A 23067-nucleotide genomic window follows, 5' to 3' on the forward strand; every position below is an offset into this window, starting at 1 on the left:
TATTCAAGTTTGAGCTAGCTACATCAAAAACTAGAGGCGTTAAAGCAATGAAATGTTTTCAGAGAATTTGGGCTTGCTCTAACGGGGACTAACCGTGTGTATTAATTACTGGTTGGGTTACCATCCTTTTTGTTGTATTCTTTTGTCTGGTGCAGATTGGCAATTATGTTTGCAATAATGTATTTATGACCATGACTGACTCTAATAAAAATGTTTTAAAAAAAGATACCATCTCACATACACTCGACACAGCAATAAGCCAATTTAATTTACTTAATATCTCTAGTTTACATCAGTTTGTCTCCCAGTGGCAGCACAGGTCCATATTTCAATTTGCTGTAACCAAGGTCCTGAATATTAATACACTCAGGAGCTAAAAAACAACTCTATGAGGAATAGGTTGGGGAAGGATCAGACGGTAATAGAACCTGCAAGCATATAAAGACCAAATATTTGGTATCCCACCCTACTATAAATAAGAGGTGTCTACCTGATTTGACATATCAGATATGTAAAAATCATTTTTGAGGATCACGCATGGTTTAACCATATTTGGAACATTCGAACGTTGGCAGCTCCATTGAAAACAATGGAGTGCTGTGGGCTTTTACTGGCCGGTAAAAGCCCGCAGCGCCAACATTCCAATGTTCACTTTGTTCACAGCAACAGCTGTGAACAAAGCCTCACGGAGCCCGAGGGGATTTTAATCCCCTCGGGCTCCGTGAGCAATTTGTTTTATTTAATAGAACATTCTGCCCTGAGTGGCAGAATGTTCTAATAGCCTTAGAACCCGCCGTAGCGGGCTCTACCGGCTATTAAAGGCCCTTTGGCTTGGGCATTTAACGCGGGAGCGGGCCTTTAATAGCCGGTAGAGCCCGCTACGGGCTATATTGAGATACATAGGCGATATCTGGTAGATTATCTTCTGCTCAGCTAGATTAAGGGACACTCTTAATTGGTGCCTTTCAAGGCCAGAGGAAATTTAGCAAAATGATAATTACAATGATAATGGAAGCAGGAAATATTGAAATGTGACTTAGGTTGAACTTTTTGTTGAACTGTTTTATTGACTTTAGACTGAATACCAATTAATGCCCTGTATAAATAGGATAATGAGGTTTAATATTTTAATATTTTAACCGAAAATAGACATATTTTTAACTTCTACTCCTAACTCATTCTTAACTGTTCACTGCTAATTCGAACTGCACTTTTTAGGGGAAGATATGTCTAAGCAAAAGACTTAAGCTGGGCTTTTTGGAAAAATAAAAATCTTTAGCACTACATTACCACAAAGTCAAATGTACCCTTTAGTATAAAAAAAATTGGCAAACATATTTGTCAGTTTTGCAAGTTGTAAGTTCACTCATGTTCTTATCATAGTTTTCTGCAGCATTCCAAGTAGTTGTGCTATAGAACTGCAAGTTACATCATAATTTTATAATAAAACAGCATTTAAAAAATCCATGATAATTGGCTGAAAAAACATTTGGATGCTGGCCGACCACACAACTTCTTCCCTCAACTGGTAAAACAGTAGTTAGCAGGGAAGTAAAGATGGGACTCATTTACATTTGTGACATTCAAGACCACCACAAAGCACCATGGGAAATGTAGTTTCTTTTGTACAAGTCTCCAGACGATTTAAACTCAGGGTTTTCTGTACTTGCCATTAAAGCAGGAATTACATAGTCAATTAAATAACATGCATTCTATTCACAATTAACATTATCCAAATCCAAAACCTGACAGAAGCAGTTCAAACCTTTAGAGTTTTTCTTGGTGTAGTAACCATTCAGCATTTATTTCTCAAAATCTGTGTTTTTGTATCTTTGCCAACAGTACTATCTGTGCTAATGTCACACTTCATGTGTAGCATCACCATCTTTGTTAAAATGATGAGCCTGTGAATTGAAGTGTCTTATGAATCCTGACATATTTATAAACATTTCACATTAAATTGCATAGTACAGTCTTTAGACATTGAGTTACGATGGGTTCACAACTGCATCTAACAGCATTTAGAACTTTACTGGGTGCATATGTTGTCACCATAAAAACATAGTAGTTCTGCATAGTTTTTGCACTCATTTTTGACAGTCTTGCTGAAAGTGTACTACACAGGGTGCATTCACACCCCAGCAATATATAATTAAGTCAAGTATATCATGGAAATTCAAGACACATTATGGTGGGTAAAACAGGGTGAATGTGAGCAATGTATTTTTTTGTCCTTGTAATATCTTGTTTTTTCACAACTTGTGATTACCATAGTCCTTAACTGTTTCTATATTCTTTTAAGTATCTAGAGAGAAACAGCCACTATAACTTATGCATTAAAATATTGCAAAATTGCTTATTTAACTCCAATGCCTTAAGGCTATTGATCTGTCATTTTGGGAGTTTACATTTTGTGTCCCAGATTCCCAAGCAATCCATTTATTTATACTTTAGTTATGCTTATATTTATTGAGTACAGTATAAGGAGGCAAATGGGCACAGTATGGTACACAGATAAAAATATAGATTATTAAATACAATCACCTATGGCTAAACCAGAACAAAGTTACTGGGAGTCTGCCAAAAAAGCAAACCATGTAATTTTAGCAGCTTACTTTTAAAATTTCAAATCTAGCTAGAGTAGCGCTGGTGTCACTGGAATGGTGAATGTCTTGGCCAAATAAAGATTTAGGCACCTTGTTCACTTCTTCAAACCCCTCAATGCTGAATATTCTTCTATGTCACTGAGACATGTCATTATGATCCTTCCACTTTTCTTTACAATGAGTAGTTATTTATTTATTTACTTATTTATCTACTTATTCAAAATGAGTACACTGGGCATCTTCATGAATCCTAACAGAGCATGCTTCAATTGAATGTTCTGTACAAACTTTAATAGCTAGAGGCCAGTAACAGAAAATCTGTGTCCCCTTTCGAATGCACCTAAGTCTTCAGAATTCTAAGGAGCATCTGACTTTCTGCGCTCAGTCACCACTGCTTATTTGATTAGCTTATTCTGAAGGTAAATTAGGACAATGCTATTTAGTTATTGAGATATTGACAAAACAGACAAGTTTGAAAGTGATGTGCTTGTCGACAGGCAATTAATGGAGGGACAGCAGGCCATTCCTATTACTATTAGATCTCTTCAGCCTAAGGATCAAATGAGCTGCAATATTCTGGATAAGCTGTTACTTTAGTAATCTCCCTAATGTACCACTAGAAATATATATCTGGGGCAACCCTGTATTACTTGAAACCTGGGTAACCAATATTCCAAGAAAACAATGGTTCCCTCGGAGAGAGACATAAGCCTATGCTCACGTGCAATGACTAATCAGTATTCACAAGTTATGATTAATAAACAACTTTAATAGTTTAATTGTATTGAATCAAATCCAAAGAATGCATTTCTCAATGATTATATTATTACATTAATGATTATATGTTATAGGTGCTACAGTGAATGGTGCAGTGAACATGACATAAGTGAATAATGGTGCCTAAGTGTAGTAATTAAAAAAAACAGAATGAAAACAGCGTAGCTATATTCATAATCAATTTTTCAATCTTGACCCAAAGTTGGAGTACAATTTCAACAATAGCAGTAACTTTCTACATGTTAGAGAGTCAACTTTTTAACCCCTAAATATGATTTGTGAAGGGTCTTCACCAGGCCTAGTTGGTAGCACCTATGAAAACAGATGGGGTAGCTCTATAATGACCAGCTGACTGTCTGGTTCTAGGGCATGCTGAAATCTATTTCAAACAAGAGTGTCATGTAACTCAAACCAGTGGTCAGAAAGAACATGAATCAGTTTTTTACTTTTCTGTATCAAGTGGTCTCAGATTTGTATCTGGGGAATTAAACAAATTTAAGTTTTACTATTTTTTTTACAAAAATTCTTCCTAGACCACTGATCTATTCAGTCTAGTCCTGAACCCACATATTGAGTCTGGCCGTATACATACCAATTTCTTTAGGAATATAGCTCATCTAGGAGCCGTGCCTCATCAGGAACATGGTGGGCCATGAATGGTTGACTATTCGTTGGCCAACGTACTCAGGCCCTGGAGTCCTAAAGGACTGAACAGTAAAGGAAGGTATATTAAGAAATCTGGCAGGCTTTAACAAGGCATATACTAAACTGATTTAAATACACTCCCGGTGACTGTAGTGACCAAGAAAAGGGTGAGTGTCAAACTCATATTGAAAAAAATGACAAGTCAGGTGCAGATAGCTTTTGTGCTCTATCATCTTAGATAATGCAATTAATTGGTAAGACTGCCTAGCTAGCCCAAGCCGTTCACACATTCACATAGTCAAGTCTGGCATTAACAGAAGACCCTATAGTTTTTTGTGGTGGTTTAGTGCAGGGTAGGGGACGACTTGCTTAAGATGCAAGCAGAAGAAACAGAGGAGACCAGTGAGCTTAAAGTAACTTCAAATCAGAGTCTGGAGTCCCACATTAAACCAGGTTTATTTTTTACAGTTTTGCCAAATATAGTGGGAAGGCGAAAACGTTTGGTTGAGGGCATTTTCAAAGCACCTGAAAGTTTTTTAATTGATCCCAGGAAGAAAACTTCAGTTGTTGCTCCTTTATATGTATCCAGCCTTAAAAACATTTTTTAACACCAACCATTTTTAATCATTTTGAAAAAAAAATAGTTAACCACAAGTTTCTGCCATAAAGTACATGTCCAGATGTTCTCTCCATAATGTTCATTCTTTCTCAAAATTCACTCTTTCCTCCATTTCATGCGGATTGTCTATCCCACAGACGTTTCAAATGTTTCATATTCCTTTTGAGTTTTTTACATTTCTTAGACATCCAGCCTTTCTAATCATGAAGACCTGTTTATAACTTGGAAAGCTCCTTGTAAATGAGAAAGCAGGCGTGTTCTTTGATCTATGTAATATTTTTCTAATATGCTAATTGAGAATATTTTGTTGCTGATAATACCTGCTCTTTTGTCTCTGGGATGGCCCAGGTGCATCCCCGTTTTCTGTATTTTTGCGGAAAATCAACAATAGCTTTCTCTCAGACGCTGTCATATTTTACTTTTCCTGAAACCAAAACTTACTTTCTCTCTTCCAGCTTGAATCAGTGCCTAATAATCCCCTAAAGTGAAAGCCATTCTTAGCCAGGAGTATAAATTACAATCTGTTCATATTTTCCATGAACTCTAATTATTTCTTTTGGACACAGTGCATTGTTTTGACATTGAACATATTGGCTTTTACCTTGTGCATATTGTTTGCATCCTGAGGCCTATATTTCATTCTCTATCGTGATTCCACAAATGGAATAACAACACTGACCCAGTGTAAGGTTTGAATAGTTTTTTCAAAATTTGTGGACAATTATGTGAAGACTGCAGTCTAGGCAGAGGCCTGTTTTAAATTCAATGGCAATGATTATTTCACATATTTTAGGCATGTTTCAACTCTGTGTATCCTTGTTCGCCTTTTCCTTTGCAGATGTCATTCTTTGTTTCTCGGTCTGTGACTAAACAAATAGGTTATGACTGTGACATTTACCACCTGACATTTATTCTGCTTGTCCAACCATTTAAAAAAAATGTTCTACAACATAAATCTACATTATTACCAACGTTGTTCATTTTCACACAATGCTTAACTAGAGCTGGTGGTTGCTGGTGAGGACCACTGGTACTTATTTTTTTAGGGCCGGCACTTATTTTTCCTCATACAAAATTGATCAAGAGCAAGAGAGGGAAACACACAAAGGGGACAGAGGAAGAGAAAGAGGGTAAAAGATTACAAAGCAAGAAAGCAGGAACCTGTAAAAGTGAGCTAAATGGCCAGGGAGTGTCAGGTAGTGGATTAAAGAGTCATGAGGTGAATTGAAGACTGCACAGCCTTGGTATTCGGCGCTTGAACGTTGAATTGCATCGGCCACCGGCTTCTGAGTATCGGCCACTGGCTTCTGAGCAGAGCTTGGTTCTTGATAAGTAGTACTCTCGTGGGGGTAACCTTTTGACACATGTAAAACATTTCTGTGCTTCATTACATTACTGTTGCATTTTAAATTAATGATTTTGATTAAAAGATTTTTTTTTACAGTTATGAACTAGCAGTCTTTATGGTGCCTGCCTATGAAATGGATTTTTGAAGATAAATGAAATGATATGAATCACCTCCAGTTTGAATTACTATTCAGTCAGCTATGAAGAGTTAGTGTGATGCTTCATTACAAAGGGCCCACCACTGGTCTCACATCCATCATGGGAAATGGTAAAGACTGGGCAACTATTAACCCATTTAGTGAAGAGTCTTCTTTTGAAAGACTGCCCGTCTGGCTTTTGCCGTTGATGCAGTTTAGACACACACTCACTGGATGTGAGGAAGTCATAATTAATGCTAAGGACAAAGGACAAATGAGTTCCTTGATTCTACTGGACGTCTCAGCTGTGTTTGACACCTCTGAAAATGAAATTTTGCTTCACCATTTGTATACTTACACTGAAGCAGAGGGCAGTACCAACACAAGAATTACATCCTTCCACCACCAAGCACAATCACCAAGTCAAGATGGCTAGGGTGGGACCCATTTCTAAACATGTTGCCCCCCTCACCCTCTTGGACCAACTTGAGTTTTCAGAGGACACTATTTGGGGTGGTTAGTAGCTCTTAATAAGTTGATACATATTTTACATCACCTACTATGCACACAATCCTTGCCTACCATATGTTACACACAATACCTACTCTCTCCACCTAATCTATCATACCTATCCTACTACACCTACAATACCCACCTAACCCACCTAAACATATCTTACCTTAACAATCAACCTACGTTAAGTACCTTGCAAACCTGTGTTCCACACCCAAAGTAGCAAAGCTACTATACCTACCTACCATACCTTACATATCATACTCTCTTACCTACCATAAGTAACCCAGCTATCTAACCTACCATATCTACCTCCATTAAATACATAGCATACTTACGAAACCTATCTGTCAGACCTACCATATCTATCTCTGAAATCTTACCTATCAAACATTCCATACATACAGGCATAACCAACCAAATCAGTTTACTGAACCTAACCTATCATATCTAACCTACCACACCTACCTGTCATACCTTTCTTTCTTACCTGTACTACCTATGTGCCTCTCATTCCTAACTTATCATACATAACCTCTCATACTTACCTAACATATGTACTAAACCTGTCTGCCAAACCTTCCAACCATACCTAACCTACCTATTATACCGTATCTAAATACCAAACCGATCATGCCTTCCTACCATACCTACTAAATGTACCTTCCACACCTACCTACCTTTCTTATGTACTACTCCTACATATCATATCCAACTTTCTATAACTACAACTCCTAGCTACCCTACCTACTGATGATACATAACCTGCCATTCCTACCCATCACACCAACCTACCATATTTACCAACCATTCCTACAAGACCAAGCTACTATATCTAACCTAGCATAGTTACCTTACGCTTTATAAATATTGTGCCATATCTAACCTACTATAGCTACCTACCATAATCACCGTACCTACATATGACAACTGCCTTCCTACTATGCCTACCATACTCAACCTATCACTTACTTACCACACCTGCCAAACTAACCTTCCATGCCTTCCTACAATTCCAGCCAAATTTACCTACCATACTTAACCTACCATACCTAATCTACCAAACCAACCTATCATACCTACGTACCATATCTATGATACCTTCCCTTCCTACCTACCTTACCTTCCAATTGTAACCCATTTTACCTACCTTACCTCCTCACTCACCCCTGCGGTGCATGTATCTAATGCTTCCGGTGAAGTGTCGGTTTCATGTTTAAAAAAAGGGCCAAGATACGTTTATGGTAAATTTGACAACAATGTAAAAGAAGCCATAAACCATTTAACTATTACATTTGAAATAGTCTTTTGTCATGGCTCTATCCTAGAAAGGATAAAACCCAGTGATTAAAGGAGCATAGCCACACATACAAATCACATACCACTCGCAACCTAACCTTTTGCACAGTAACACAAACATTCTCTCATCTTACAAGTTAGAAGGGGCCAACCATAACTCTAGACAAAAACTTGCAATTTAAAATAAAAACCTAACAACAAACCTACTCGCTCACAACAACCACTTGACACTGTAAAAACCATAACACGAAACAAACTGAATTATAGTTCTATCAACGTCAACACTTACAAACACTGTGGACAAACAAATAAACTGAAAAGTAGCTAACATTTCTACTAACTCTCTTACACTTCTCTCTTTCTTCTTTATTAATTTTATATGAAAGTGCGCAATCACAAGATTTGCACTGTGAAACTACACAAGGTAATAGTTGAGTAATACTTAGTTTCAAAAATAAAATTTAATTTGCTTTCTATTCCCTTTAAATATTTTAGACATCTTTTTTGTTACTTACATTTGAACGTTCTAAGGGGCAGATTTATACTTTTTGACGCAAACCTGCGTTAGCGCAGGTTTTTGTCAAAAAGTATAGCGCCAGCTAGCGGCATTCCATGACACAGGCCGGACATCATATTTATGGAATGGCGCTAGCAGGCGCTATGGCCCTGTTAGCGTCCTTGGAAAGGACGCTAACGGGGCCAGGGAGGCATAGGGCAACCGGGGCTTGTGTGACAAATGATGGCGCTACACTGTTTAGAGGCAAAAAACATTGCCTCTAAGCAGTGTAGCGCCATTTTCTGGCACACCAACCCCCATGGACATGGCTCCTGTCTTCGTAAAGGGAAGAGCCATGCCCACCACCAGAATGGCCCCTGGGCATGGCCATTGGCACCAGCACCGTACAGGGGGACCAAGTTAGGGCCCCGAGCGGTGTTTGGAAAATTGCTCCTGGTGTGGGTGGGGGTGTCCCTGGGGCTATGGAAGGGCACATGTGGGCAATTTCCATGGTCTCTGACCATGGAAATCTGCCTACAGGTATCCGTACGCCTGCCCAGACCCAGGCATTAAATAATGGCGTTAAGCAAGCTTAGCGCCATTATTTAAGTCCCCAGGCCCATGTGCTGGATTATCAGCCTTTTCTTGACGGGAACGCCTACCTTGCATCTCATTGACGCAAGGTAGGTTTTCCCCGCCAGAAAACGACGTAAACTCCATAGCTTTGGCACTAGACGTGTCTAGCACCAAAGTATAATTATGGAGTTAGGTTTGCGCTGAATTAGCGTAAAAGAAATGAGGATAATTCAGCGCATACCAAGTATAAATATGGGCCTAAGCCCATAGATGCATCTTTTACAATTCAAATACATTCTATAACTCAAAAAAGCATAACACAAGATCATTCTCTTTCAATTCTGCTTTTAGAAAAACTACATACATATACTACATATCGTACAAATAAAAAGCCTAACCTATTGGCATATCCAGTGCTTATTTGCAATCTGTGCACACATGCAGCACACAACTTTCATGAATCTAGGCCTTTCTGTTTTATTTGTAAAGGTAAGTGTTTGCTGAGAATTATCTTGACTGCACATTCTGATATAAAATGGGATTTGAAAATGAATTCCAATTGTTACTATCAAAATACGATATACAGATCAACTGGCTAAAGTCCTCCGAAACTCTCTAAGGTAATCTGTTCTTTTGTTGCAGGTGATTGAGGTAAAGTTTGAGAAGTTTGATGTGGAAAGAGATAATTACTGCAGATACGATTATGTGGCAATTTTTAATGGTGGAGAAATCAATGATGCTAAACGAATCGGGAAATTTTGTGGGGACAGTCCACCAGGGTGAGTAGTTTTCATTCATTCAAAAACGTTGACACGTTTACACCTTTCTTCACGAATGTCACAAACAATATGCCATCTACCTGAAAAACACATCACGCAGTGGTAGCGCTACCTGAATAGCCGCTGTTAAAAAAGATTGCAAAGGATTTACGGACAGATGTACGACACTTTGGTATTGCGAGTCATGATACTAAATGCACAACAGTGTAACTCACACTGTTTGCGATTCCCAATGGGGTCGCAAATGATCTACCTCATTAATATTCATGAGGTAGGTTGCAATGTGCGACCCCACTGGGAATGGCCTCACTCACAGGGATGGAGGCCTGCTGGGGACAGGAGACCAGCATGTCTGTGACTGCTTTTAAATAAAGCAGTATTTTTTTTAAATGCAGCTCGTTTTTCTTAAAGGAAAACAGAATGCATTTCAAAAACAAAAATGAAAAGCTTTCTTTTCATTATTTCAGAGCAGGCAGTGGTCAATGGGACAATGGGACCACTGCCTGCTCTGAAAAAATATTTATGCATGTATTCACAAAGGGGAAGGGGTTCCATAGCGACCCCTTCCCATTTGCAAATGAGTTAGCACCAATTTGAAATTGGTGCTAACTGCAATTGTTTTGTGACCGCATTCACGGTACAAAACAATCATACATAGTAGCACTGCGAATGGCAATTAGGAAAGGAAATCCCCTTCCTAACTGCAACTCGCAAACCCTTTTTGCGATTCAGTAAAGAGATTACGAATCGCAAAACTGGGATTGTGCATCACAATATGCTTTTTTCTTGTCGCAAACGCCCCGAGTCTGCGAATTGGGCCGTTTGCGACAAGAAAAAAGCTTTGTACATGTGGCCCTTAGTTACTGCCTGTTTTATCTATTTTTTATGATGACCACATTTTCAAGTTTTTTTCCACTAAACTTACACGTGTGCACACAGCAGTGCACAAACTCACGCACACTCTCTCACATATTTTGCTGTATTGCAGAGTAAACTGTAGGAAGCCATACGAAAAACCATGTCTGGAGCACATTTGCGTTGTTTTTCTACCATGACTCTCATGCTTAGTGCACCCTGGGCCACTGGTTGTGACCTCTTGATGAATGAGGGAATTCATATATTCTCAAAACACCTAGGCATAGAAAACTATTAGGCTGTTCTCTAAAATCGTCTTAAAATGTACATGACATCGGTGAATGTATTGCAGAAATATGATAACATTATCACTATCGCTCAAATAATTCATGGTAGAGAAATATTTAAATAAATTGGATAAACATGTAGAATCTGTAAAAATATTTGTGTTTTATGTTTTTGACACACAATAGATATTCCACTTGGCTCGGGGTTCTCTGTAGTCAGCAGCTTCTTCTGAAGGGCTGTGCAGCTTTCAAAAGCAGTTTCTTTAACCTGGCTGTTTCTGGCAGGAAGTTTGCCTAGTAGAGACAGTTACAAATAACCCTGAGGTTTAGATGCGGACACTAGTCTCCCAACTTCTCAACCAAAAAACTGAACACAGAGACTCATGTCAGGGGCAGGACAATCTTCCCTTTGGCTCCTGACAGACATGGCGGCTTCCTCTCCAGAGTTATAAACAAGCTCTGTAGTTGACAAGAAGTCTAAGAAAGGGGGATACTAATGAGCAGCCTGAAGGTGATCCATAAACTTGTTTCTAGCAATACCGACTCCCACGTGTACACCACAGTGATGCATTTCCTCTGATTACTGGCACCCAACTTTTCACAGAGTGTTTTTTAATCGCAGGTAGGTTCTGAACCTAAGATGTTCTATGGCTCCAAACTGCACCTGCTGCCAACCTGGCCAGCCCACCACACTCAAAGGGATGTTAGCACTTCCTGTTAACACTATGGTATGTGAGTCCGGCAGAAATCTTTTCGTGGAAAAAGAGGTGTAGAGGTGTGGAAGGAGGCATAAGTGTCTTGCACTCAGATCAACTCCCCTTTCTTGGACATTGTATGTTCCCTCTGAATATGGTTTGCACAAGTTCTTCCATAAAGACTGACTAATGTTAAGAATAGGAACTGCACTGAGACTGAAATGCACTGCACATGCATTTCTGCCACATTTGTTCGCAGGTTGTTCAAGGGGAGAAGAGACTTGTTACAAAGTCCTTTTAAGTAACATTCCCCTTGCAGTCCATGTGCAAGAACTAGATCTTGTGGCTCATATTTTGAAGAAATACAGCATGCTGCAGGAAAAAAGGTTTTGCCAGCGTGTTTTTATTTGCTTGAGGAGTGACTGCTCCACTTACACTGGCAAGAGTGAGATGCGGAGTGGAGGGAGAGAGAGGATGTAGTGTTGTGTCTCGATCACTTGTGATGAGACAGTTCAAACCTTTTGCAAGCCCCTTAACTCTTTGTCATCCTGAATAACATGAACTGTGAGAGACAGGAGCAAGCATGCGGTGCAAGTTAGATCGCCCAGCTCTGATTCTCCGTTGTATTCCTGTTTGTAAGTGGTTACAAATACTGACTGGTGTAAATTATCAAGCCTTTGCTAATAACTTTGCAAGGAATTTGTGAGGTTTTCCTGTCAGATTGTGCAAAGCACTATTCCACAATTTAATTGCCACACTAAAGGTACTGCTCAAAAATAACTGTGGTAGGACCAAGAGACCAAACGCAATCGTGCTCAGAGGGTCAGCACAACCAACTTGTTGCACCATTTTCAACATCAACTCGTCCACTTCTATCCCAGTGATCAATAGCTCAACAGCATTCAAAACCTTTACTCTCAGTCCTTCGGGGATTGAAACACACCAGCAGTGTTTTTAGCACAACAAACAATTCATACACAAGACCTCAAATGCACTCCAATCAGATAATTAGTTTACAATTTACTCTAGCTCTCTTTAGCTTACCCTGTCGGTGTCTGGGCATGTGCGTACCACTATACAATAGTTTCATTTACAGTTCTATGCAACAGTTAAATGTTGTTTATTTACTTACATAAGTATATGTGTGTTATTCCCCAAGAGAACGAGGGAAAGAAGTATTCTGAATTGAACTAAAAGTTAAGAAGGGGCTAGCAAGCAGTAACCTGGAGAATTTGCATATACCTATTATGGATCACCATGTTCTCTCTTGAATACTATCAAACCAGCTAGAGTGGAAGCAGTGATCAGTATCTATGAAAGTCATCCTTCCTCTGCCCAAACGTGCACGCTTGGGTTGAGGTGCAGCATATTCATTTGTCCCAAATGGCCGCCACTTTTACTCCATCAGTTGGCTTCTGCGGTGTATTCACTGCCCATCCTTTTCCCCATGGCAGCATTTACCCCACCTGTTTAATCACAAGCAGACTTGCTTTTGTTAGGGCAATGGGTAAAAGTATTTATGCGGTGCCCAAAACAGTAATAAAGACAACACGCCCACAAAATAAAAACAGAGTAAATTTTAATAAAAAGAATGACACCAAAACGACAAAATTCCAAAAAGATGAGCTAGAGATAGGATTTTTAAAATTAAAGTGTAAATAGTGCCAAAACCACTAAGTGCCAATGATAGCCTATAGAAGCGGTAGGCTAGGACCTAGTCACCATTTCAGGCTGTCCACAGTAGCGCTCGGGTTGGAAACGCCAAGTGTGTTCGTCCCAGCCAAAGAATTAACCTTCTGGCTTAGGGGCTCATTATGAGTTTGGCGGGCCTTAGACTGCCAAACTCGGGTGACGGTCAGACTGCCACACTCCTGGCAGTCCGACTGGCAGATTATAATCCTGGAGGTCGGACTGCCAAAAGACCGCCGCCTCTGCCGGGATCAGGGATCCCGACAGGTTGGCAGAGGTCAAAGTTGTGGTCTGCCATGGCAGTGTTGAGTTCCGCACTGCCGTGCTGATCACAATTTTGTTTTCCATCAGCCTTTTCATGGTGGGGTCCCTGCCATGAAAAGGCTGGTGGAAAGGCAGCGTTCAGGGCCACAGGGACCCCCCTGTCAGCACCCTCAGAATGTGCACTGTCTGCTAAGGCAGACAGTGAGCATTCCAAGGGTGCTGTGTGCAATGGCATTGGCCACGGCTCCACGAGGGTGCTGACGCCAATGCCGGTGCACTGGGCTAACCAGCAAAAATGTCATAATATGACGTTTCTGCCGGTCATCCTGGTGTAAACTTTGTAATACGATAGCGGTGAGGTCACCGTCTTTATGGCCCCCCTTACCACCACCATATTGGAGTTGTGGCCGTTCAACCGCCCAACTCGTAATGAGGTCCTTAGTCTTTTTTTGCAGCCTAAAATACCGAAGCAGTGTGAACCTGAATCTGTATCCAACGGAGTTGCATAAAAATTGGCCACCTTTGCCTTGAGGTCCACCGCTGACAGCTTCATGGTCGTTGAAGCCCATTAAATTTCGAAGTCCCCACTTTTCAGAGTTTCTGGAGCAGCTCCTCTGGGGCAATTCTAAGACTCCCAAGACCACAGGGACAGCACTTAGGGCCTAGGATTCCATGTCCAATCCAGGTCTAGTTGGTAGTTGTCAAGTAGTCACTTCAGGAAAAGGGCTTCTTGCAGCTTGCTGTGTCCGTGTAGCTACACAGTAGGTCAGCCAATTGACCCTTGGAGTCCACTTCGTTGTCCTGGGTACAAGATGGAGCAGGTCCAGTTCTTCAGGGCTCCTCCTAGGTCCCAAACAGCAGGTTCAGTCTTTTTCTGATCTTCTACAGGTCCAAAAATGTTCTACAGAAAGTTCCTTGGGGTGCCGCATTTATAGCTTGCATTTGCCACAGGGTGGGGGGAGACTCTTAGACACTTCCTAACCAATGGGGAAAAGGTTTCCGGAGCAACCCTCCCCACTTTTGTAGTACATCCTGTTTGCCATACTGCAGGCTATCCACATTGCACCATTCTAATTGAAATCTAAGGTGGCATAGGCCTTCTTCCCTTGAAGGAAGCTTGTGTACCAGTCAGGGGTGTGTTTATACAAATGAGCAGTCCTCTCCCATGTGCTCACTCAAAACTGGTTCCAGGGGTAGCTTCCCACCTACTGAGCTTGGGGCAAGCCATGCTAGAGTGGGCTTTGAGAACAAGACTTTTCCTTATTCAGGTCTCCACGTACACTAAAGTAGGAATGGATAGGCTTCACCTCTCTCCCTTTCATGTTTATGACATTCTATGGTCCACCATACCGTCCTTCTTGATCTGATGGGGATCACATGCCCTACACAAGGCCTGAGTCATTGTTCTGCTCTTGGAGAAGTTTTGCATACTTCATTTAGGTCAAGCACTGACTGGGCAGCCTCTGACAAGCTAATGCAAATTAGCCTCCAGGAGCTTCATGCTTGGAAAGGGTAACTTTTCCAAACTTTTTATTAAAAATCAAACTTCACCAAAGAATTAGACTTTAATAAATATAAAAAATAAACTTAAAATGACCATTTTAGCATTTCTGTCAAAAGTTAACAAAGTTTATGATCTGCACTTTCTAGGATCCAGGTACAGCTCTGACATTGAAAATAGCTTTTGGGTCACCACTGGAGAAATATGCCAACTTTAATTTCACACATGTACCACTATTTTAATTTCACACATGTACAACTTTTAAATATCAAGCACCTTACCTTGGGAATGACAATGTGTACTTATGAGTAGCTTCTTAATATTTAAAATGAGGGTTGACAGGTTTGACAACAGGATTTTAGGCTGCAGCAGTCAGGTTACACATGGTAGTCCTGAAGCCATGTTTTATAGAGCAAACATGTGGATTGCATAATAGATCCAGCTGTCTACAGGCCATCTAACATCCAGGCCCTGGGTACCTTTTTTACACCCTATGCTAATGACTTACAGGCAGGTTAAATGGGTCAAGCAGCGATTAGCCATGGTAACCATTTGAAAATATCACCACAGGCTCTTTACTCCTGTTTGCCTAGGGTAAAGTGCACAGAATTCTAAGCCAGCAAAAATGGATTCTAAAAAAATAAAAAAGTCTAGGGGAGCCGTGTAGAAAAGGCTGATTTTCCACTTTAATGTTATATTTTTATGGTAGATCTGTTATATGTTGCTATATGTTAATTGTTATGTTAGATGGTACAAGTTGCACATTTTGCCCTTAGTATGGTGTTGTAGCATTAAACATAAGTCTCTATGACATCAGCCGCAGGTATATGTAAACAGGGACTGTCCTCGGTTCCAGATCCATTTCCCAACAATCTGGAGAACTAGGCTCTCCTAATCACCCATTATAAAATGTATAGGACTAGTTCGCTTGTTCCACCAAATACCATTCAAAGACCCTCAGTTCCACAAAAGGTCATTGGCACCACACCTCAAATAGTTTCAAAGTTGGATACTTTTGTTTGGAAGGAGTGATTGATTCTAACACTTGATTGTGGATGGATATGGGTGTAGTATTATGTAATACCAAGCAAGAAGTTTCAGAAGTTCTGTAAACATATGGAGGACATACCTGAAAGGTGAAGTGCAGTGTATGTGTTAATTTTGATCACCAAGAAGGTAGTTTTGAGTCCAAGACTAGTCAAGAAGTCAAAACTACCTTTTTGGTGATCTACTACCTTCTTAGTGATCTACTACTAATCCTTTAACCCACTACTCTGCATTGGAACACTGCCCCCCCCCCATGAAAGGTGTTTTCCTTGGGGCACCTATCTGAGTTTACAGTACCAGTTATAGTTTAGGGTTTGCTTAGGCTTTGTGCTCATTGCTTCATTGGCATTTATGGCCAAGAGTGGTCTCAGGGTAGCGCCCAAAGCTGATGTCTGTGTTCTGTTTTTCTTATGTGTTAAGTGTCTTGGATACTTTTCTGCAGACATCTGACCACTACAGGCACTTGGGATTCCTACAGGCCATTGCCTCTGTACACTGCACTTACTAAAAAGAGAGGTATGAGCCTATTAAGTTATTACCTGACGTGGTTGACACTGTCCCAGCTGCATCAAGTCACAAAAGCCCATACCTTATCTTTCGAGTTCCCTAAACTACAGAACTCCTTTGGGCCCTTTTAACATCTTAAGAGGCACATCTGTCACTTTTCCCAACAATCACAATTTAGTTCTCGGTACTACCTCAGCACTGACACACAACACTCTGACTGGTGAACCAGGATTCTCGAAAGTATTCCACTTGTAATTTGTGTATTTTGATTCACTAATGTGGGCTTTTTGTGTTTTGGTTCCAGTCCAACCTCGGTGTCATCTGCTGATGTTCTTTTTCAGCTGGCCTTACCTTCTATGTATGAAACAAGGATTTGTAAACGCTACAGCTGCCCATACTAGGGTCTCCTGGTGCTATCTAAAAAGAGCAACCACCAGATAAAGTGCAGGCTAGATAGCTTGAAATAACCACGTTTTTAACTGTTGTACATCTATATCTGTTTTTATCTATATGCATAGCTTTTACTGCCCACTGAACACCCTTTTCTGAGACATGTACTGATTTGTCCTTGGACACTATCAGTGCACACTGCCCAGAGTCACTTTGTAGAGGTCTTGAAATGGCTGTCTTGTAATGTATATCATTGCAGTGTCTGTTGTCTAGCGCTGGTGATACTTAATGTACTAATAAATACTAGCATTATTCTTGAATTTTTGTTTTCAAGCTTCAAAATGCAAATACTCACGATAGAAAAGCATCTAATTTCTTAAAAACCACCATGTTACCAGCATTGACGAGCTACCTGAAAACCTCTCCAGCCAAAGGCAGAAAAGTAAATTCCCTAGATAAACATTCAACAGTGGTTTTTCTGATATTCCCGACAGTCTATGAAAAGACATACAGTACTTCAAGATTGAGAAATGTTCCCATTTCTGTTTGCACAGGAGAACGCTAAATTGTGGTACTAGACGCGGTGGGGGCCTATAAGAATATTCCGTCTTTAAACCAGCCCTTACATAAACACAAACATTCAATTACTCATTTATGTCTACGGGGCTTTCCCAGAGAAAACGCCAGCTCTCTACTAATAATATACCTAGGCAAGGGCTTAAAAGCAATGATATACTTAGACATGTGTGCAGTGATTGAAAGTTTGAGTCGTACTTAGCACAAGCGTCTTTGCAGAAAATGTCTACCAAATCCCAACATCGATGAAATGGAATTCACGCCTATTCCATTCCTCTGTAGTTTTCTTCCCATAGAAGTACATACATCAAGATTTGACCCCTTCCTCAAAACAAATGTTTTTGGGAGGCCTACAAATTACTGCTTAAATACAGATGCTAAACCTCTGAAACTAATTTCCTTATTATTCTTATATGTTGAATTTATGACGCATGTCAGAATTGTCCGAGGGAAGCCTTAGAATTTGGTCATAGGGTAATTACTAGGGATGTGTGAAATTTGCAAAATTTGCTTTTGCATAATTAAGCGATATTTGGGAAAAATTATGCGAAGTTACATGTAATTAGCCAAAACGAAAAAACAGTATTTGATTTTATATTTTAATGCAAAATGCGTCCTTGCTTGTTTGTGATGTAAGGACTCATTTTTAAAACAAAAACGAGCCCCAAAAGCACAATTGCTGCAAATAGCCGCCATTCACGTTCTGGTAATGTGTTGTTCCTGTGTGCATATGCTAAATTTGTGCCGCAAACTGCACAGAATTACACAATATGGCATAACAGCAAAATTTTTGTAGTTTTGCTTAACGAGCGTAATATGAAATTATGCAAGATTATGCCCATCTAATGGAATTTTTGCCTGGGTCTAGTTATTACTATAGAAAATCATCTGAATCACAAAAATGTTAAAGTTGTTGGAGGTAACTAACTTTCTTCAAGGTGTAGTTATATATTTTTTTGTATATCAGTTTGACGATCATCCCTAGTGACCCCTCGTGAAAATGTGTTTTGGCGTTTCCAAATTCTACTCGTTCTTTCCCTTTGGGCCTTCTCGTGTTTCATTTTAAGTTGAAAGTAAGAACAAAATAAATCCCAGAACTCTGTATTACTGTTACCACATCTAACAGATGAGCATAGTCCCTGTAATTAAAGGTTACCACTTGCAGAACTCTAAAAAAAGCAGTAAAACATATGTCACAAAGGATGGTAATACTGCACATCTGTTACCACATGTCTCACAGCATTACAAGACACTGGACGCAGTGGTTACCTGTGGTCACATCTGGGGAAAAATCATAGAGATATAACCATCTGAACTGTCTACTGTCACAGTTGTACTACTGATATCAGGTCACTTAGCAATCCCATTGCCAATCCAAAAAAGGCTCAGGGACATGGACTCACTTAACTGTTCTCTCAGACTCTCCAAGTCCGTGAAATCTTTGGGAATCACCCTAGACAAAAACATGTCAACGAAAGAACACATTAACAATTCAGCCAAAGGGGCACATCCTAAAACATCTCAATAAAATCAAACCGTTTATCCCTCTTGCTGACCTAAAGACTGTAGTGCATCTGCCATCTGAGTACCACAGTTAATAAGATACAAACCTGTCTAAGCCCCAATCACCTAAAACTGAACCCCAATAAAACTGAACTTTTACTCTTTTCCCCAAATGACAACCCACTGCCAATCCGAAAATGGCTCAAGAGCATGGACGCACTTAACTGTTCTCTCACACTCTCCAACTCTGTGAATTCCTTGGGAATCACCCTAGACAAAAACATGTTAATGAAAGAACACTTCAACAATTCGGCCAAAGGGGCACTTTACACCCTAAAACTTCTAAAAAAAATCAAACTGTCTATCCCACTTGATGACCAAAAACTGTAGTGCAATCATGTGTCCTCTCTAAACTTGATTATGACAATGCCAGAATTACAGGGATCTCAAAAAGCCTGCTTGCGCCTCTTAGAACAACTCTGAATGCAACCACTAAACTCTCACAGGTATAAAAAGATTTGACCACATCTCACCTGCTCTCAAGAGTCTCAATTGGCTCCCAACGGAAGGAAGATGTATTTTCAAGACAGCCTGAATCACCCACAAAGCCCTTCACACTTCAAACACTAGATGTAGGAAAATGCCACTGTTGGCATGGTCACCCCCCACTTTTTGTCTAGTGTTGAGGCCAGCTTTGATTGGAAGTGTGGTGGGACCCTGCTAACCAGGCCCCAGCACCAGTGTTCTTTCCCTAAAACTGCACCTTTGTTTCCACAATTGGCACAGCCCTGGCACACAGTTAAGCCCCTTGTAAAAGGTACCACTGGTACCAAGGGCCCTGTGGCCAGGGAAGGTCCCTAGGGGCTGCAGCATGTATTATTCCACCATAAGGGACCCCTCACTCAGTACATGCACTCTGCTTTGCAGCTTGTGTGTGCTGGTGGGGAGAAAAGACAAAGTCGACATGGCACTCCCCTCTGAGTGCCATGCCCCCAAACTACTGCCTGTGGCATAGATAAGTCACCCCTCTAGCAGGCCTTACAGCTCTTAGGCAGGGTGCACTATATCACAGGTGAGGGCATAGCTGCATGAGCACTATGCCCCTACTGTGTCTAAGTCAATTCTTAGACATTGTAAGTGCAGGGTAGCCATACTGAGTATATGGTCTGGGAGTCTGTCATTACGAATTCCACAGCATGATAATGGCTACACTGAATACTGGGAAGTTTGGCATCAAACGTATCAGCACAATAAACCCACACTGATACCAGTGTGTGATATATTGAAAAATGCACACAGAGGGCATCTTAGAGATCTATAGGTTAGCCCAACTGCTAGTGGAAGGCTGACCGGTCTATGCCAGCCTGCCACTTCCAGACAAGTTTCTGACCGCATGGGGTGAGTGCCTTTGTGCACTCTGTGGTCAGAAACAAAGCCTGTCCTGGGTGGAGGTGCTTCACACCTCCTCCTGCAGCAACTGTAACACCTGGCGGTGAGCCTCAAAGGCTCAAGCCTGGTGTTACAGTGCGCCAGGGCACTCCAGCTAGTGGAGATGCCTGCCCCCCAGACAAGCCCCCACTTTTGGCAGCAAGTCCACAGGGGTAATGAGAAAAACAAGGATGAGTCACCCCCTCAGCCAGGTCCACCCCTAAGGTGACCAGAGCTGAAGTGACCCCCTCCTTGAGAAATCCTCCATCTTGCTTTGGAGGATTGGGACCAATACGGATAGAGATGTGCCCCCCTCCCCAGAGGGAGAGGGCACACAGAGGGTGTAGCCACCCTCAGGGAAGTAGCCATTGGCTACTGCCCTCTGACCCTAACACACCCCTAAATTTAGTATTTAGGGGAGACCCTGAACCTAGCTCTTCAGATTTCCTGACAACCTCAAGAAAGAAAAAGGACTGCTGAGCTGAAAACCCCACAGAGAAGAGAAGGAGACACCAACTAACTCGGCCCTAGCCCTCCCGGCCCGTCTCCTGCTTTGAAAAGCTGCAAGAAAAGAAGCAACGCGTTCTGCAGGACCAGCAACCCCTGAAAAGCCTCCAGGGGACTGCCTGCCTCACCGAGGACCAAGAACCTCCTGTGGACAGCGAACCTGCCCAAAGAAAAGACCAAGAAACCAACTTTAAAGGGACTTTCACCTCACTCCAGAAGCGTGAGTCCAACTACTCTGCACCTGACGACGCCGGCCCGTGTCCAGATAAACCAGCTATCCAGAGAGGACCCCCAGGCAACTCTGACAACGTGTCCACCGTGGGCTGAAATTTCTGCATCCCCACAATGATGTCTGCAGAGGAAATCCCAAGGACCCCCTTGACCGCGACTGCCCGGGACGAAGACATCCCACGCCTGGAGAAGCACTGCACCCGCAGCGCCCAGGCCCGTGAGAAACCGTCCAGCAACGACCAGCAGGCAGCCCTCACCCTTGCCCAGTCGGTGGCTTGACCGAGAGGCCCTCCTGTGCCCTGCATGGGCACCTAAATGACCCCCGGGTCCCTCCATGGAGTTCTATTGAGAACCCGATGCCCTGTTGGCACACTGCACCCAGCCGCCCCGTGCCCCCGAGGGTATGGTTTTTGTGCCTACTTAGGGCCCCTCCAGTACTCCTCCAAAGCTCCCTGGGCTGCCCTCCGACAACGCGGGTACTTACCTGCAAGAAGACTGGAACTGGAGTACCCCCTGTCTCCATAGGCGCCCACGTTATTTTGGCTCCTGTTTGACCTCTGCACCTGACTGGCCCCGAGTTGCAAGTGCGGGGTGTTTGGGGTTGCCTTGAACCCCCAACTTTGGGCTACCAATGCCCTCGAGACTGAACCCGTAAGTGTGGTACTTACCTCAGAAACTGTACTTTACTTACCTCCCCCAGGAACTGTTGAAAATTGCAGTGTCCACTTTTAAAATAGGTTTTTGCTATTGTAAAGAAAACTTTGTACAATACTGATTCTATTAAAAATCCTAAGTATTACTATGAAAAGTACCTTTCATTTTATGTACAAATCAAATTCATTTGAAGAGCAATGCTCCGTACACCTCAACACTGGCATAATGGCTCACTGAGGTAACCGTCCGGTGCTGATTTGCAGGGACTTGAAGGTCAGACTTAGCCTCCAGTGCTTCTAGGTAGATCATTTGAGTACTACTAAAATTAATGAAAGTGAACTTTTTTTAGTTACATTGTTTGGAAATGACAGAAACAAAGCATGAAGCTATATGTAAACATCAGGTTGCTGAATATTTTTGAAAAGGTATTATAATTTACACTGGCTACAACTGAGGATCTGTGACCATAGCACACTTCCTGTAATGGCCTATAAATCCTTATATTACTTCCAACTTCTGATGATGAGTAACCCAGGGGCTGGGTAGTTACGCCCATTTTATCCTGTCAAATGTATCACTTTTTTCACTGGGCAGGCAAAGTTTCTATTTGAGGCTCCCAGGGTTTGCAATTCTCATTCACCCACATTTGACTCCTCTGTGTGCAACTCATATTTAATCTGGTATTTTTCAACGTGTTCATTATAAATAATGCTATTAATGCTACTTTTGAGCATGTACCTGACTGTTTGTCACACAGGTACTCCATCACAAACATGGCGGATATCCTGTCCGCGACATTACAAGTGCCTGATATGTCATATGCCTAATACATACAAAAGGAAAACCCAATAGTCCCTTGTGAGCTTGGGTAGCAAAGGTGATAAGACAAATTGCCAACAAGGGAATCATTCAAAAGAACATAAATTGCAAAGTTAAAATCTGTTTTAGATGTGCTTTTCGTGGCATCATAAATGAGTTAATATTTCATGGAATAGTTAAACAGAGAAAAAATCACATAGACAGGTGTATATACTTGTTGAATGCAACAAATTGTGTTCAAGCACAACAAATGACATTGTGTTATCCAATTAAGGTTCCACTGTTCCACATTATCATTTGTTAATGTTTCAAAAACTCAC

The 23067-nt window shown here is 41.3% G+C and overlaps 1 protein-coding gene across 1 annotated transcript in view; it reads left to right on the forward strand.

Annotated features, from left to right (window-relative positions):
- Positions 1-23067, forward strand: part of PCOLCE2 (procollagen C-endopeptidase enhancer 2) — a 244345-nt gene that overhangs the window by 129735 nt on the left and 91543 nt on the right. The window contains exon 5 of the mRNA XM_069213912.1: positions 9658-9794. Coding sequence (XP_069070013.1) covers positions 9658-9794 — 137 coding nt within the window. The remainder of the gene's footprint in view (positions 1-9657; positions 9795-23067) is intronic.

This window comes from Pleurodeles waltl, chromosome 11, assembly GCF_031143425.1.
Source record: "Pleurodeles waltl isolate 20211129_DDA chromosome 11, aPleWal1.hap1.20221129, whole genome shotgun sequence".
Taxonomy (NCBI): Eukaryota; Metazoa; Chordata; class Amphibia; order Caudata; family Salamandridae; genus Pleurodeles; species Pleurodeles waltl.